The sequence below is a fragment of the Panthera uncia genome (genome assembly GCF_023721935.1).
Source record: "Panthera uncia isolate 11264 chromosome D3 unlocalized genomic scaffold, Puncia_PCG_1.0 HiC_scaffold_8, whole genome shotgun sequence".
Taxonomy (NCBI): Eukaryota; Metazoa; Chordata; class Mammalia; order Carnivora; family Felidae; genus Panthera; species Panthera uncia.
In genome coordinates, this window is record NW_026057586.1 from 25,565,228 (window position 1) to 25,582,897 (window position 17,670).

The following is a 17,670-nucleotide window of genomic DNA, read 5'->3' on the forward strand; positions in this document are numbered from 1 at the left end:
ACCAACCCCAGGACCTTCTCACGTCCTCACAGCCACACTAACCACCTGAGGGGGTAGGGTCTCCTGCATCCTGCAAACAGAGCAGCCCATGCCGGCTCAGGCCAGTCTCTGACTTCCCAGCATCCACATCCCCAGGAGCCAGCCCGTGAAAAGTCCCATCTTCTATCCTCCCTGGTGGCGATTCCCCTGCAGACCACAGCCAACATCACCCCAGAGACTGCTGGACAAAGCCCCAGTGGACTAGAAAGGAACCCGAACCAGGCTCAATGACTCCACCTCTGCCTCTCCCAGCAGAGACACCAGCACCTTGACAAAGAAGCCCCATGATTTCGGGGTTTGGTTTTGTCTTTGATTTTCCTCATCTTCCAGTTGGTCAGAATTGGTAAGCACGCTCTCCTCCCTGCCTGCATTGTACTCAGCATGCCTGACTCACCAGCCTCTTACGTGGAAACCAACCTAGTTTCCAGGGAGAGAGCAATTTGCGGGTGCATTCCAGCTTTTAATCAATCTGAAGGCAAGGAGCACCCAGCGGAGGGGCCCAAGCGCTTGGACCTTCATAGACACCAGGCAGGAGACAAAGAGGGGGTGTGGGGAAAAGAGACAGCAGTAAATGGGGGAGCTGAAGAGACACAGGGGAGGATGCATGACCTCAGACCTCATCAATAAAAGGAGGACTGGCCCTGCCTGTGGCACCACCAGCCAGAAGCCCCAGGTGACAAAACTTTCTGCTCCCACCATGCCCTGAGAGGCCCCACAATCCTCTCTTATGAGTCAACCGGGCCATACGTAACCTCTCCATATGATGCCACACGGTGGCTCTGTGCACCTCAGTGCTTCCTACCCACACCAGTCCCGTCCTGCATTCCCACAATCCCTTTCATTATTGACAGTGACCTATCAACCCCACCTTGCTCCTCTCCTGCTCACGTGACCACCTGGGAGGCTCACGTGACCACCCAAACTGCAGTGACCTTGCTCTGCCCTAAACTAACCATCCATGCAGGTGGAGTGAGGCAGCTCTCGTTCCATCTGTGTATAGTGACCTTTCTCCCACACTAGATCAGGGATAGCCACCTCTCTGGGTCCCCCAGGGCTCTACGCCCAGTGCCTAAGAAACGTCTACGGGACTGACTTTCGCTTCAATCAACTTTCACTATCTTCCTCTTGCCACTTGTGACCTCAGTGAAGTCTGGGCTTGAGATTCTTTGTATCTACATAAAGAGCACTCAGAGAGTGACAAGATTGGTTCCTTCTGACCAGCAAGGCACGGACGGACGCTGCCACCACGCCCTCTCCCTCCAGTGGCAGACATCACTAATCATATATGGCGTGATTTACAGTCCTCAAATCAGGTGACCCCCTAATGTTCCAGGACCACCCCTCCCTCCCTCCCCGAGTTGCCTCATCACCCTCCCAATCCCAACTCCTGGTGTCTGGCTGGCTTCCAATTCAGCAGCCCTGGAGGAGGTGAGGGCACCGGGCAAGGTTGAAGACCACCCCCCCCCCAACCCTGGGGCCGCTGAGCTGGGGGAGCCCAGGCCAAGATGCCTGTCTGTGCTGAATCAGAACAGGAAGGTAATTCCATGAACAGGTGAGAGGGCAAGTCTGGAGAAGTTCACAATGAGAGTCTCGGTCACAGGGGACGACCTACTTATCTCTGCTCTATGTGACACAGTAGCTGCAGCATATTACACGACTCTGGATGTTTCCTCAGAGCTCGTTGCAACAGAATGTGATGGGCATATAATCACGGCATGCAACCGTTTCTCAACAGGGGCTGGGGAAATTGCCTGGCACTTGGAGGCAAAATCAATCTCCATCAAATCTCGGCCCACAGAGGGAAGACCCCACCTGCTGAGGCTTCCTTTGCTTCCCTGTCAATGCCGAGGTTGTGGCCCAGGCAGTGCCCGGAGGGGTCAGCTGAAGGCAATGGCAAAGCTGGACCACCAGGAACGAAGAGCTTCACGCTCCCGTCCCCTGCGCCCCAGCCCTGGGCTGGCAGCCTTCAAGCTGACCATGAGGTCACCTTGCCACGGGGCTTCAGATCCTGCCAAAGCCTTTAGAGTGTCTGGATATTCCCGTTTCTTGAGTTCTGGACACCAGTCCTCAAACCTTGCAACTCCCAGCACACGCGTGTGCATACGGGTCACCTGTTCCACAAACCCTCCTATTATTACAGAGAAGTCACAGAGGGGCAGGGGTTTGCAGACAGACAGGCCCACAGACAGGCAGACTGCAGTCTGGCTTCTGGAACCTCCCACCTGGAGCCAGACCCACCTAACCGTCCAAACCACCACCCCCCCTTACTCACACTGAGCTGCATGAGAGGCAAGGACAAGCAGAGGACAGAGCAGAGGGTGACCAGCGCTTGGCTTGTCCCCAGGTACTCCCTGCTCTCCCAAACCCCAGGCTGCAGCCAACTACTGCAGGGACCTTGGCTTCCCTGGCACACTAGTAAAGCACGGTGTTTGTGTGAAGGGCTCTGGGGTCATGCCAAGCTACCCAAGATAGGGGCTTATATTCCTCTTTGGACCACTGTACCCTTCCTAGACTCACAGAAAACAAATGTCCTCCCCAACCCCAGTCGTTGTTTCTGATAGGCTCCAGCTCAAGACCCCTCCTCTCCGCGGCCAAGCATTTCCTCGGCTGACGCTAGTGCCCCAGGAATCCACGGCACGTCCAGCGCTTCCCGACTCTTCGACTGCTGTGCTTCCCAGGGGTGTTCTGGAAACACTAATCCACTGGCTCTTAAATGTCAATGTGCATCAGAATCACGCGGGGAGAGGAGCATTGCCAGGTTAAATTTAGGGCAGCTGGGGTGGTCCATGGAACACACTTCTAGAAACTGGATGTTCAAAGGGTTTTGTGGGGAAGAAAAGTTCAAAAAGGCTCCCTTGTCAAATGTTTGGGACGCATTGAGTTAAAAGATTGCTGTTGTTGTTGTTGTTGTTGTTTTTAATGTTTACTTATTTTGAGGGGGGGGGCAGAGAGAAGGGGAGAGAGAGAAACCCAAGCAGGCTCTGTGCTGTCAGCGCAGAGCCTGACATGGGGTTCAAGCCCACAACCGTGAGATCATGACCTGAGCCGAAATCAAGAGTGGGATGCTTAATGGACTGAGCCACCCAGGTGCCCCAAAAGACTGTGAAATGAATTACTTTACTGCCAAACTTCTTGGTGCCTTTATTGGTCTTAGATGGGTGTTGACTCTTCAAGTATTTCCCAAACTCCTTTGGCCAGAAAGCCACCCCATCCTTCCTCTTTATTCCACAGAGGACTAGGGTTCCACAGAACCTACTTTGGGAAATGGTCTTCTAAGACTCTTCCTCAATTATGCTGCATCCCCTCAATGAGGAACCCTGGCTTCACTTTTTGTTGTATCCCTCTACTCACTCACTTCTCACTGTAGCCCTGGAACCCAGCATCTTTCATTAAATATTTTTCAGCAAGGATTCAGGTATCTAGGCACTGAGAGCCCACCACAGAACTGCACTGGCTTCTTCAAGAGCATCCTCTGCTGTGCAATTCCTGTGTGTCTAGAGCTCTTCTCTGAGCCCCCTCCCCTCCCCAGCCCTGAGGTCACCCGGGCCCTGCCCCCCAGGTTGCTGCAAGGCCAAGGTTCTGAGAAGCCTAATCAGAAGCAACCACCCTTTTCAGTGGACCGTTTTTAGCACTTAAACGCTGCCGAATCCTTCACAACAGGCCCTTTTCCTGGCAATTAGGGGGCCTCATGCCAGTGTGAACCGTGCTGTTCTCAGAACAGATCACAAAGGGATAATGAGTGCTTTAAACCATGTGGAAGAAGAAATGGAAACAGCCCGCCTACAGGCGGGGGGACTGGAGCCGCCTGAGAGCCTGGCCGGTGCACAGCTACCCCCAGCTCAGGGGAGTCCGGACTCCGGCAACGACAACAGCCAACTTTCGCTGACGTAGAGCACTCACTGAACGGCGGGCACCCTCTGAGCACTTCACTTTGGTCACAACCCTAGGAAGCCCCACTTCACTGATGAGAAAACGGAGGTTCGGAGAACTTGCCTGTGTTCAGAGAGCTTGTGCCCAGGATGGGAACGTATACAACAGTGTGGCCCAGAGTTGATGCTCTTACCTGTTGCACCGTGTGGTTACATTATTCAGATAAACTGTGGCCTCACTGCAGACTGCTATAATGCAGTCAGGTATTCATCCCGTCCAGACATTTGGGTTCTCTGAGTCCACCTCTGCCTACGTTTGGGAAGACAGTGCTGGTGAAGGGAGCAAATCGCCTGCAGTGAAGGTAAGAGGGAGTCTGGGGGTGTGAGATGGAATGTATAAAGAAGCAGGGGGGGGGCTCTGGACCTGAGTGAATGAAACAAGGTAGGAGTGGATCACTGTACAGTAGAGAAACATGCTAAGTCAGGAGCAGTGAGAAAATAAACCCTCCTCTGTGCTGCTGGGTTCTCTTTACTAGTACACAACTGTGGAGTGATTTACATGCCTGTGTGTGGATATGTATGTGTCGACAACTCCAGGCTACAAGGGTTTAGAAACTAAGCGGAACTTGACTGTCTAGGACAGTGCACAGGAGGAGGACTGCTTCCATTATCGGGAGGGTCACAGGTGAAGTTCCAACTAGAGGAAGCTGGGGCATGTCAGTCTGGACTTCCCCCAGCTTGTCTGCTGTTAGTCAGCTGTGCCAGGGGACACGGAGGCAGGGGTGGCCAGCCTTCGGTCCTGGCTTCCCACACCTGAAAGCCCAGTATGGGAGCAGCTACACAGGGCCTAGTGCTGGACACCAGGCAGGAAAGGGCAGTACAGCCCCTGCTGCTCAGAGGGCTCATGGTCCCAGGACATCTCCCTTCCTGGTGCAGAATGTTCTTCCACAGATTCTGTCCATCATGAGGGCCAAGAGCAAGGCTGACCCTAACATGGATTGTCTCACTTCATGGACACAAGTTCCTGCCATAGCTGATGGGGAGGGCCATCCCTTTAGACATAGACAAAATTTCTCTCCTTCCTCTCCAAGGACCCCACCGCAACTCCCCTGCCTCACCCTGATCTATCACCCACAGACGTGGACTAGTCCTGAGGTGATCATCCCTGCCCTCACAGGTCTTACCATTCAACCAAGAGTCACAGAAACAAAAAGAACACTGGAAGATGGCACGTAGTCAAGCACCATGTGACAAGATGTATGCCACCCCTGTTGCTGGCTTTGGACGAGACAGCAGAGGGGCTCTGAGACTCCGGGAAAACTTCCTGAGAGTACCAACATGGTTTGGACTAAGAGTGGGTAAAACAGGACTCCAGGCCTGCAAGCTGCTTACTGGAGGGCTCAGGAGAGTCACTCAGCATCTTGCACTGATGCTGCTTTCTCTGTCCCATAAGCATTTGGACTGGACCAGTGATTCCCCAGTCGGGGTAGGGAGAGCAGGCAGAACATACGAGACACTGAGACCAAAGGCCCCAAAAGTATCTCCTGGGCCCAAACAGGGGCTTCCAACAGGTTGGGTCTGAAACTCCTCTTAGGCTCAAATTAAACCAAAATTTGAGATACAGTCCTGTCCTAGTAACTGTGCATGTGTGTGAGTGTGTGTGCATGTATGTGCATGTGTGTTCAGCACCAAGGACAGCACCTCACATGCTGGTGGGAAAGACCATGATGGACCACCCCCCCCCCCCCAATATTTTAATGCCCTTACAACAGAAGGGTCTTTGAGGCAGGAGAAAGGCAGAGCAGAAGCCAGAAGAGAGGGCTTCCTGGGTATCACCAGAGCAGAGTTCAGGAGCCAGAAAAGGCATTCCTTTCATTATGAAACTTTCCTGTCTGCCCATTCTATCCCTTCCCTTTCTAACCTCAACTGTTTTTGTTTTTAATTTTTTAATGTTTATTTATTTTTGAGAGAGACAGAGACAGAGCGTGAGCAGGGGAGGGGCAGAGAGAGAGAGAGGGAGACAAGAATCTGAAGCAGGCTCTAGGCTCTGAGCTGTCAGCACAGAGCCCAACTCGGGGCTTGAACCCACAAACTGTGAGGTCATGACCTGAGCTGAAGCCGGACACTTAACCAACTGAGCCTCCCAGGCACTCTGTACCCTGACTGTCTTTGAATTAAGAACCAAAGGGAGAGGTAGGAAATAACGACTGAAGCCTGTGACCAAGTATAGTTCTTCTAATCTTACCCTTTCTGAAAACTCTCTTGGCTAAGTTTGTGCTTGCAGATTTAAATGGCCATGTTATTTGAACCTGGACTGGTCAACACCACAGGCTACTTCTGGCTGCCTTCCTATTCGGCATCTGCTGAAATAATGCAGGCCCATTTAAGCGTCCCCAGTCGTCCACCCTGCATGTCCTTATGCAGAGAAAGGATCCCATCCTCCAAGACTCCTCACTAGGAGGCCTCTTGAAGCTCCCCAGTCCCCAGAGATTCTCCCTTCCTGCCAGGCTCAGACTCAGACCCACGAAGTCCAGAGAAGAAAGGAACTGAGAGATCATCAGGTCCAGGGGTGACCTGGGGGTTCTGCAGAGGTGCTCCCAGAGCACTGAGGCAGATGGAGTAGGAGACAGCAAGTGGGTTCCTCCTTCCCTTGCCTCCCCAAGCAGTTTTGCCCCTTTTGTTTTCCATACGGGATTTCCCTGAAAGCTTCGGATAAGACAAAAGGTTCTTTTCTTTAAAAAAATTAACTTTTATTTTAGATAATTGTAGATTCACATATAGCTGTAAGAAATAACACAGAGATGCCTGCACCCTTTACTGTTTCCCCCATGTGGAAACTTGTAAAAGTATAGTTCAATATTGGCGCCTGGGTGGCTCAGTCGGTTGAGTGTCCGACTTCAGCTCGGGTCATGATCTCGCACTCCATGAGTTCAAGCCCCGCTTCAGGCTCTGCGCTGACAGCTCAGAGCCTGGAGCCTGCTTCGGATTCTGTGTCTCCCTCTATCTCTGCCCCTCCCCTGCTCATGCTCTGTCTCTCTCTGTCTCAAAGATAAATAAAAACATTTTTAAAAAATTTAAAAAAAAGTATAGTTCAATATTAAGACCAGGATATTGACATTGATATGGTCAAGATGCAGACCATTTCCATCAGCACAAGGTTCCCACCTGCTGCCCTTCTGCACCACACCCATTTTCTCCTGCCCCTCCCTTCTCTACTTCCTGTAATTGCTAACCTGCTCCCCATTTCTATCATCTTGTCATTTCAAGAATGTTATGTACATGGAATCATAGAATATGTAACTTTGGAGGATTGGCTTTTTCCACTCGGCATAATTCCTGGGAGATTCACCCAGGTTGCTGCATGTGTCAGTAGCGGATTCCTTTTTACTGCTGAGTGCCACAGCTTGTTTTAACTGTTTACCTGTTGAAGGACATCTGGGTGGTTTCCAGTTTGGGGCTATTATGAATAAAGCTGCTATAAACATTTGAATACAGGTTTTTGTGTGAACATAAGTTTTCCTTTCTCTGGGATAAACACCCGGAGTAAAATGACTGGATCAGATGGTACTTGCAGGTTTAGTTTTTTAAGAAACTGCCAAATTGTTTTCCAGAATGGCTGTACCACTTTGCACTCCTACTGGCTATGTGTGCATGATCCGATGTCTCTGTATCTTCACCAGCATTCGGTGTTGTCACTATATTTATTTTAATTAGCTATTTTGATAGGTGTGAAATCTCTCATTGGGGCTTTAATTTGCATTTCCCTTACAAAAAGATGTGGAACATCTCTTTGTGTGCTTCTTTGCCGTCTGTACATCCTCTCTCTTCAGGGAAAAATGTCTCTGTGTCTTTTGTCTATTTTCTAAGTGTATTGTTTTAAGTGTTGAGTGTGGGGAGTTCTTTATATATTCTGAGTACTAGTCCTTTGTCAGATACATGTTTTGCAAAATTTCCTGTCATCTGTCTCTTCGTTCTCTAAACAGGGTTTTTCCTGTTTAATTTTGATAAAGCCCAATTTCTCATCTCAGTGGTGACATCTACTGATTGTCTTTTCCCATTTAGTTTGAAATATTTCTGGTTCTTAGGATGACAAATGATTTTTTTGTTGCAATGGGGACACTTTCATGTTGTGTTATGAAACTCTGAATCATATTTAAATCTTCTGTTTTTGACTGACTTTTTGTGACGCTACATTGGCAGGGAAAAGGGAGGGTATAGCCTCACAACTGCCATTGCAGGTAGAAGTCCAGGGTAGCTAGCACTTGTTGTTACGGCTCCATGGAGATGGGAATTTCAGGACTCCACAGCTCCCAGGGACCATGCATGAAGGTGGCCTCATTACCACTGGGCAACAGTGGAAGTCCCAACTCTCTATTGAACTTACTCTGACACAACCCAGTAGGGAGGGGAGGGGCGCCTCAATACTGCTGAGTTGGGGTGAAGTCCAGTTCCCAGATGGCCTCCAATAATACCTTGGGGGTTGCAAGGACCCTTTGTATAAGCTGGCAGGGATAAAAGTTCCAGCTGCCTGCCTGGCCTTCTCTGACAACATCCTAGTTGGGGGGGCAGGGGGAGGGCTCATTACAACCCAGTGAGGGTGGCAGTCTAGACTCCCACTGGGTCTTTGCTGGTGTGGGCAAGAGTGGGGCTGCACTTTGTTCTATGCTATCTGGCTGGAGTAGAGAAGTAATTGTCTAAAACTTTTCTTTTTTTAAGTTTATTTATTTATTTTTGAGTCAGAGACAATGTGAGTGGGGGGAGGGGCAGAGAGAATCCCAAGCAGGCTCTACACTGTCAGCACAAAGCCCAACGGGGGCCTCAAACTCACAAAACTGTGAGATCATTACCAGAGCTGAAACCAAGTGTTGGACACTCAACCAACTGAGCCACCCAGGCACCCCTAAAACTTTTCTATCTTAATAGAAAATATCTTTGCCTGGACCTTTGCTTAGAGACAACAGACTTTCATTAGTACCTTAAAAAAAGATCTGTGTCCACTGCCATTTCCTGGTTACCTCCTTCTTCAGCCCCAAGTCTGGGATGTTAGAGGCAAAAAGGAAACTCAGGAAAGTTACCACGATGTCCTTGCTCAGGTCCCCCAAACCCTAGCTGGTCTGCCTTCTTATCTCTACCTTTCAGAATTTTCTTACGTTTGCTTCATACAGAATGTCCGGGATCTTAGTTGTACTCAGCAGGAGGAATATAGAAAAGAATATATACTCCATCTTCCCCAAGGCAGAAATCTATGTCTGTATTTTTAACAATATATTTTGATGGTCTTAGGTCTAGATCATCTCGTTTTTCAGAGGGAATCAGGCTATTGCAAGATGATGTGTCTCACCCATGACCCAATGGTAAGTCAGAGGTACGGAAGTGAGGACTCACGTCTCCTGGCTCCCAGGCCAGTGCCGTTACCATGACAGCATGGCTCCTCCTCCCTCCTGCCTGTGTATATGTGTATGTGGCCTCCTCTGCCAGCTGCCAGCTCCCCTGTAGATACCAGCCCACTCCTCCCTGTATTCACACACTGCTCTGGACTGTTGCTTTCGCACTAGAGAAAGTCTTGTTTCTTTAAGCAGACTCCAGGTTCTCTGAGGACAGACACTAGGCCACATGGCTCATAATGTTTACAGCAGGGGCTCCAAGGATGGCTGCTGACTGTTCTCCCTACAAGTCAACCATCAACACTGTTTTAAGTGTTATATCCTAGTTCCTCCAGATAAGCTGGAGCCAGAAGGCTCCTCGAGGACAGGGACAGGTGATATCTTCTAGAAAATAGAGGCTCATGCTGGGAGCACCAGAGTTTGCAGAATCAGATCACACCAGCAGGATCGTGTACAGTTCAGGGAGGCTCATTAGGAAGAATCATAGTTATAGTGCTCCTAGGAGAGTAACCCAGGACAGGACGGGACCTAAGAACCATCGTGTCATGTCCCAGACATCTCAGCACTGCGGGGTAAGTGCCTGCTTTCTCTCTAACCTCTATGTACATAGAGACTGAGCCCATCACTTCATCACCCTGCTTCCTGCCTCCCAGCCTCCCAGCAAGCTGCCAGGCACACAGGCAGCCCTCAGAGATGATGTGCAGACTGGATCAACGCATGAAAGACCTGATAAATAAACAGAGGGATGAAGCAACTAAACCATGACAAAGGAAACAGCTGCAGGAACTAATGTATTTAGCTTAAAAAGCAGACTGGCCATGCTGGACTGCTGCGGGAGAAACGAAACAGCCACGGGCAAAGGGAGTAAAACTAAAACCATCAGCTGGGGTTATGAGAGGTGGTTTGGGGCTGAACCAAAGAAAGACACTGTAGGGGCACCTGGCTGGCTCAGCTGGTTAAGCATCTGGCTTTGATTTTGGCTCAGGTCATGATCTCACACTTCGTGAGATTGAGCCCTCACACTTCGTGAGATTGAGATTGAGTCGGGCTCTGCACTGACTGTGAGAAGCCTGCTTGGGATTCTCTCTCTCTCTGTCTCTCTCTCTGCCCCTCCCTCATTACCATATGCATGCTCTCTCTCTCTTTCTGTCTCAAAAAATAAACATTAAAAAAAAAAAAAGAGGAAGACTGTACTCAATGGAGCTGCCTCACGACGACGTTCTGAGATGCCTTTTGAAGCAGTGAGCTCCCCATTTCAGGAAATGTCCAGCAACTCAACAGCCACAGGAGGGCGTTCCTGCACTGCAGGGTGGGAGGGTGGATCAGATGACCTCTGAGCTCCTTGTCATCCTGAGAGCACGTGATGTCTTTAGGGTTCCCAGGAGACCTGCTTAGCTCTGGATTTGATGTGGTTGGAAGAGGTCAGCCCCAGCTCCTGGTGAGCTTCTACTAGAGGTGGGGCATGTGATAATCACTCGAGCCAGTCACCAAACAGCTCTGGTTCCCCGCATTCCGGTTCATAGTGGGATGATACTTTTTACGGTGCTTATGGTTGGGTAGGGCCACGTGACCAGTTCTGGGCAACAAGCAAGGAGGGGAAGTGATGTGTATTATATGTAGGTCGGAGTGTTGACTCGGCAGTGCAAGACCCTCCGGTGGTCCTTTTCCCTCGGTCATGGTGACTGGTGAAAATGGCAAATGGTCCATCAAGCTGGGTCCTGAATGGGTTGTTTAAAGTTACTGAGACTCAAAGTTGTTTGTTACTGCAGCATTACTTAGGCTATCCTGACTGATGTGAAGGGACAGACTTTACCTGTATGGAATGGAGAGAAAATGGAAGATATAGAAGGTACACAAGCAGGGGAAGGGGTGGACAGCAGTTCCAGCATCTCAGATGAGCACACAGACACCTCCACATCCACCGTCCTCCTTCCTACCACTCCTGTAATACCCAACACAAACCGCCCACTCAAGGTGTACTCTCTCCTGCTGCCCTAACATCCCAACGTTACACCTAACTTCAAGCCTTGTGAACACCATTTCTTCTCTTCCCCCTCTTTTCTCTGGTCAAACATCCTAACCATTCCTGAAGGCACAGATCAGGTCTCATGTCCTGCAAAGCATCTCTCTACTTACAGAGACCAGAAGGACCACTCTTGGGAATGACTGCAGAATCTGTGGTCAGGACATGTCTTTGAGGGACTTCACTGGGTGCCTTCAGCCCTTTCCATGTGAACTGGCCTCTACTGTACAGACAGGCAGTGAGCCCAAAGGCTCCAGCTTATATGTGTCTGCCAAGATCCCAGCAGATACTCAAGAAATACTAACTAAATAGAGAGCAGTGCCATGAACACATTTCTTAAATATCCACAGAAGCTGAGTAAAAATCTAGGCACTTCTACTAAGATATCATTTGTGCTCATGAGTTTAATTGGCACTGGACCAAATACTATAATTACTGGAGGGCAGCAAGATAACTGGCAGAAAACTCCTTCTCCCCTTTCCTGTGGGTCAGAGGTAAGCTGTGTATTTGAGGCTCACCTCTGCCTACCACTGGCCATCTCTTGGATCAGAGTCAGTGTTGGCCCCTAGAAGAAACCTGGCCACAGGTTGGCACAGGTATTAGGGAGAGTAAGGGGACAGTGGAGAAATCAGGAAAACCCACACTTGCTGCTGCTTTTAGCAGCTATTTGCATCCAATTGCTCATTTCTGGAGACCCAGGAACAATGAAAGAGATTTCCAGAGAGGTTCAGAGAAGTCTATCATTTTGCAGAAGAGGCACTGAAATGTGTGCTACACCTGGGTCCACATCTGGTTCTCCTGGCCCTTGGGACAAAGGCTCTTTGCACTCCTTCCTGAGGCTTCAACGTGCTACCAGGCATCATGATACCAGAGGGAAAGTGCCTTTCTCTCGTCATTCCAGGAAATGTGGGATCCAGGCCAACAGCCAGGACTCAAAGACGCCACTTCTAACACACCCACACCTTTCCCGGGGCTCGGCATGAACCCGCCTGATAAGGAGGGGTGCCATGAGGATCCCAGTGAAGATTCCATCACCTTGTTCTACAGCCAACACCACGGGCCAATAAATTCCTCAGTGAGGAAGTCCTTCTCAAGGACTAATCAGAGGCTCTGCTGCTGTTGTACACATTCATTTTCTTTCCTTGGCACTTCTGTGCAGGCAGACAAGAGCTGCTAGCTCCTGACCTCATACAAACTCTCATATGCCTTTGGCTTTCTTCCCTGAATGCTAAATCCCATGCTGGTACCTTGAGACATTTTCTAAATGCACCAGGTTGCACACTCTCACATCAGCTACTTTCCTGCAAATCATCTCCACCATGATTCCCCTACTACAGTGAAAAGCTGGAAACTATTGCAACTTCCTAACTCAGTGACTAGGTGTTGGATGAGGTCTCTTGGAAAGAGGCTGCCAGGATGCTGAATAATCCCCAATACAGCCAAATCCCAATTGCAGGCAGTTGAACAAGCCTCTTCAGGCCTATCTGTAGCCCATTCTCCTCTGAGCCCCTCCCTCCCATTTCATGGGACCTAACCCACCCTAGGCTACCCCCACGTTGTGCCTCTGAAAGGGGTCAGAAAAGGCAATGGTTTTTCCCATCTCCTCCTTGCATTAGTTGAAATAACAAAATATAATCTCAGTGCATGCTAATCCCCAAATGATGCCTACACCTGGGCTACACATTCAGGACACGGTTTGTGACCCGCCATCCAGAGCTTCCTGGGCAGAACACAGAATCTCAGCATCCTCCTGCCGACCCCACTTTCCTGGGCCCGTGTGGCCAAGGTGGAACACCCACTCAGCCAGCCACCCCCATCTCCAAGTACCTTTAGTTTCCTCCTGAAATTCTCCCCCATGGGTGAATGTGGGGTAGCAGAACCACCCCCACTATCCCAACGACCTTAGAAACAGCAAAATTGGTGTGGCCAGAGCAATTGGCCCCACCAGGGACTGACTGCATGGACTGGGCCTGTGCCAACTCAGTGTAGTCTCAGGAGTCTTAATTGAGCTACTACTAGGTGTAAAGCCCTGGGCCAGGGGTGGTCAAGGATGTAGAGGCAGCCCTAGGACGCATCTCAAGGTTGACCAGCTGCCTGAGGGGATAGGCAGATGTAGGTGGAACAGCTTGATTATAACATGAATTTGAGGGAGGGTGTCTGTGTGGATGAGAGGGGGCAGTGAGAACAGTGGGGAGGCTCATGGGGCTGGTAGGGGTTCTTAAGAGCTGGGGGGCAGTGCTTCTGCACCTGGTGGACCAGGATTAAGGGAGCTTTGAAGGATGTACCCATGCACCCATCAGAGCTGCACCCAGCAAATGCACCCTTCAATGGCAGCTCCCTGGTTCCCCCTCCATCAGGGAGTTACTTTAGGACAGTGTAGCTAAGGGCTTTCCTTGTAACACAGTCACCTGGGATGCCGTCCAGCTTTGATCCCTCCACCTGAGGGCATCAGAAGATGTCTACTTCATGAGGGGAAGTCCAAGGCTCCTGGGGTCCTGGGCAGGACTCCCACTGGCAGGAGCACGGACATGAACCAGCATGGGCCACTGAGGACAAAGGCAATGCTCTAGAGCAGGCAGAGCAATGAGAAGGAAGGAGACTGCCCTGACACCGTTGAGCTGCCATGCCAATCCCAAATACCCACCCGGGCTGGTGGCGAGAGAGAGAGAAATTTCCACCTTGTTTACACCACGCTACTGTTTGTACCCTAAATTAATTGAATCACTCATGTCAGTCAGGTCTTTCACCACTGAACCAAGAAGACATTATTTCAATCAGACTCGTGCCTCTCCATCTACTAGGCATGCAGCGCCGGAGTGCAAAATGTGGCCTTCCATCCAGGGGGTCTGGCTCAGTCCCACCTTCCCTGCTCACCCCACCTAGGTTCCTTAACTGTGACACCCGAGGTCGGGCCACCCTTTGGACCCCTATGTCTCCTGCCCTGAGCATGTCTTGTCCTTTACACTATGTATCTTGTCCTTCTAACTGTATGGTAAGGCCCTTGAAGGCAGAGGCCATGCTTCAGGTGAACCCAGGGCTTAGCACCAAGCCTCTACAAACACCCCCTGGCTGATGAATCTGTAGGAAACCCCTCCACAAACACCCTTGAAGTCTTCCTTGGATCTAAGCAGCTTCACAAAGCGTGGGGTGCAGCCTCCCCAGGACTCAGGCAAAGTAGCCTTCTCTTTCACCACAGCTGATCCCGACAACCCACAAGACACACACCTGAATCCTCAGGTGGCTGAGGCCGTGGTTGTCTCAGTGCCCTGGCTGTTCTTCTGCTTCTCCCCTCCACCCTTCCTCCCTCTGAGATGATCAGATGGAGGGACACTACATGGGGGCGGTGGCAGGGCCGATGGCCCCATGACTTGCAGGAGAGCCCTCCCCAAAAGGCCTCGTCCTCTGGGCACATCAGGGAAGTGAGACAGATTTGTATTAACCAGACCCCATCTCCACCTTCCTGGGGCTCTTCCTCCACAATGAACCTATGTCTCAGTTCCACCTGCCAAGAAAAAGTCTAACATGAACATTTTACAATTTCTTCTTTAAATTCTGTTGCATTTCATTTTGTCTAACCCTGCCTACCCCAAGCTGACTGCTAAGCTGCTCCCCAAAGGTGGGAATGGGGGTCAGCTGGTGCTTGTGGTGCCAGGGTGCCCAGTCCCACAGGCCCCCAGCCTTGCTCCATCAGCCTGTCATCTGGCCAACTCCCCACCCACCATCCCCCAGGGGCATGAACCTGGCCATGAAAGGACGGCACAGGATGAGGGAGGCAAGCAGGAGCACGAGCCATTCTCAGCCCCTTTGAATCCTGTTGGGAGTGACGGGAATAAGACCAGAGGGAATCAGTGGCAAAAGGGGGCCCACAAAAGGTGATACGGTGGGGGGGGGGGGGGGAGAAGATTCTGGAAGATTCCAGAACGAGGCACCTACTGACAAAATAACAGAGAGCTAGCTTTTTGGACTCTCATTTATCAGCTGCTTGTGTCCCCCATCCAAGAACTTCAACTGTTCCCTGGAACCCTTTATCTGGTCCTTGAGTCCCCAGATCCAAGCCCACTTCTGCTGCTGAAGGGTTAAGGGAATCTTCATGTAGGAAACCCCAGGGTAACTGGCAAATGGTGCTCCTGATGTGCCAGGCCTTAAGGGCACTTAGGCCTTAGGGATTCAGCAAGGATAACACGGGGTCCCTGACCCAGCGCTGGCAGTCTAGTGACAAGGATAAAAGTCCTCCATAGAAGGACACCTACTACAGTAAGGCAAGGTAAATGGCCAAATGGGGGAAGGGTACAGTGAGAGACCTGGGTTCAAGTCCCAGCTTGGTCAGGTCATTATACCTCCGTGGACCTCAGTTACAAAATGGCATGGAGAAGCGAAGGACCCTCAGAGGCCATTGAGTTTCCCGACTGTTATACGAGGAAGCTGAGGATGAAAAGAATTCCTACCAAGTTTGTGGCAGAGCAAATAGGAGAACCTGGGTCTCGTGCCTCCTCCCCTACCCACAACCTCACCCCAGGGTTCTTGTTAATGGCCTCCTAGCCGAGAAACAATGAAACACACACAAACAACTTATAGCGTGAGAAGGAAGCTATCCCCACACACCATGGTGTAAAAAGCCCTGCCACCTAAGAAAGATCGGGAACGGAGGGCACTGACCATCTTCCCTTAGGACAGAATAGAGAGGAGTTGATTTAACCAGTGCCATGGGACAGACGTCGGACACAAACAAGTGGGTCCAGGGCAACGTGTGAATGAAGCTGCTTTGAAATTCAGAGCAAGTGAATGCAGGAGCCCAGAAAGGCTCCCCATTTATCTGTCTGGACAGACAGAGTGTGAGGCTGGGCTGACGGTTGGGGATGGAGGGTTTTTTTGGCCTCTAATCCCACGGTTTCCCATAGGTAGGAATGAGGTATCGGTAAAAACGGCTGGACACCTAGAGGGTACACAGGGCCTGGGGGTCACCAGCACTGCCACTTCGTCCTTCCAGGCCGCATAGCCCACACCTGTGTGGTTACCCCCCAGGGGATCTCACAGGCAAGCAGCAGGGAGGGAAACAGCAGGTTCCAGCCAGGTCCAGCAAGCTGGAGGGCTGGGGCGGGGGGAATGGACCAGGTGCTGACACCTTATCCCCACATTCTGCCCCTCCGGGTCCTCTGCACACCTGGAGCAGAAGCGATCTCAAGTGACCAGCACCATAACCCTAGGGGTTCCCCTGTTTGTGGGATCCATTCCCAGCGCTGATGTGTGAGCCTCCAAGTTCATTCACGCTGTTACTTATACCATTCCACGTATCACTTATCCACTCTCCTCCCAACGGGCATGCGCTTGTTTGCAGATGTTGACGCAAACATCATCTAGTGATGAAAAAACTCTTACAAGAAAAAAAAAAATCTTAGGAACCTATGTATTCTGAGGAGGGGGGTGCTTCGCTGTGGGCTGGCGGTTCAGGGAGAACTTTCCGGAGAGCAGACTGTACCCTCCTCTCTCCTGTTTCCTGCTCTCTCCACATCACCACTTCCCAGGAGAGCCATCACAGGCCAGCCCAGGAACCCAGACAGACAAGACACATTACAATCCCCCAAAGGAGCACAGAGCGGGTTCCCTACCTGCTGTGCGGGGGCTCGCCCTCGGGAGAAGGAACAGCTGCTGTCCAGCTGTTCACTGCAGTCCGTTGTCCACTGCAGGGGAGAAAGGGGTGGTCAGTGATGGCTGGACACACAGGCTCGTCCTCACCCTATCCGGGCCCTCCAGGTATGGCCCTGCTCTTCAGCAGTAGGGTCAGGATAAAATCCTGCTTGACCATTTTCAGCGGCAAATCCTTCCCTACCCGCAGGTGCACGCTGGCATCTCCAAATTCCACCTTGCGGTGACCCTCTCTGGCGTATGCTTGGGGCAGGCAAAGTTACTCCCCTTCAGCTAAACTCCCCAGAGTGATCAAGACCCAGCCGCGTTCCGGGGTCAACCACGCATGACACGGGGTAACTGTGTTTTGAACAAGCAGCACCTCATCTGACCGCCCGACCTGGCTTTAGCCATGCCAGCCGTCCACAGTGTCAACGTTAGAGCTGGAGGTGAGGCATATACGTGTGGATCTTCCCAGATACCCAGCTCCAGCCCAGTCCCAGCACTCACCCCTCAAGAGCTCAGAGACCTGGGGTGCCCCAAAGTGTGGTCTGACAACCACTTGCGTGAAATTCCCCAAAACGTGCTGCATGGGGGTCCCTGGGCCCCACCCTCCACCCTCTGAATCAGTTGGGTGAGACTGACCTTCTGCATTTTAACGCCCCTCAAGTCTGAGAGTTCCTGAAACTCATGGGTCTCCCAGGCTTCATTGCGTCATCTATAAAACGGGGCC

General features: G+C 51.1%; 1 protein-coding gene across 5 annotated transcripts in view; it reads right to left on the reverse strand.

The window, feature by feature from the left end:
- The window catches only part of CTIF (cap binding complex dependent translation initiation factor), a 291,774-nt gene that overhangs the window by 183,892 nt on the left and 90,212 nt on the right, over window positions 1-17,670 (reverse strand). For 4 of the 5 annotated variants that reach the window (XM_049620100.1, XM_049620099.1, XM_049620098.1 and 1 more), the window contains exon 3: window positions 16,922-16,993. The exons of the other annotated variant lie outside the window; for it this stretch is intronic. In XM_049620100.1, coding sequence (XP_049476057.1) covers window positions 16,922-16,993 — 72 coding nt within the window. The remainder of the gene's footprint in view (window positions 1-16,921; window positions 16,994-17,670) is intronic. 5 annotated transcript variants of the gene reach the window in all.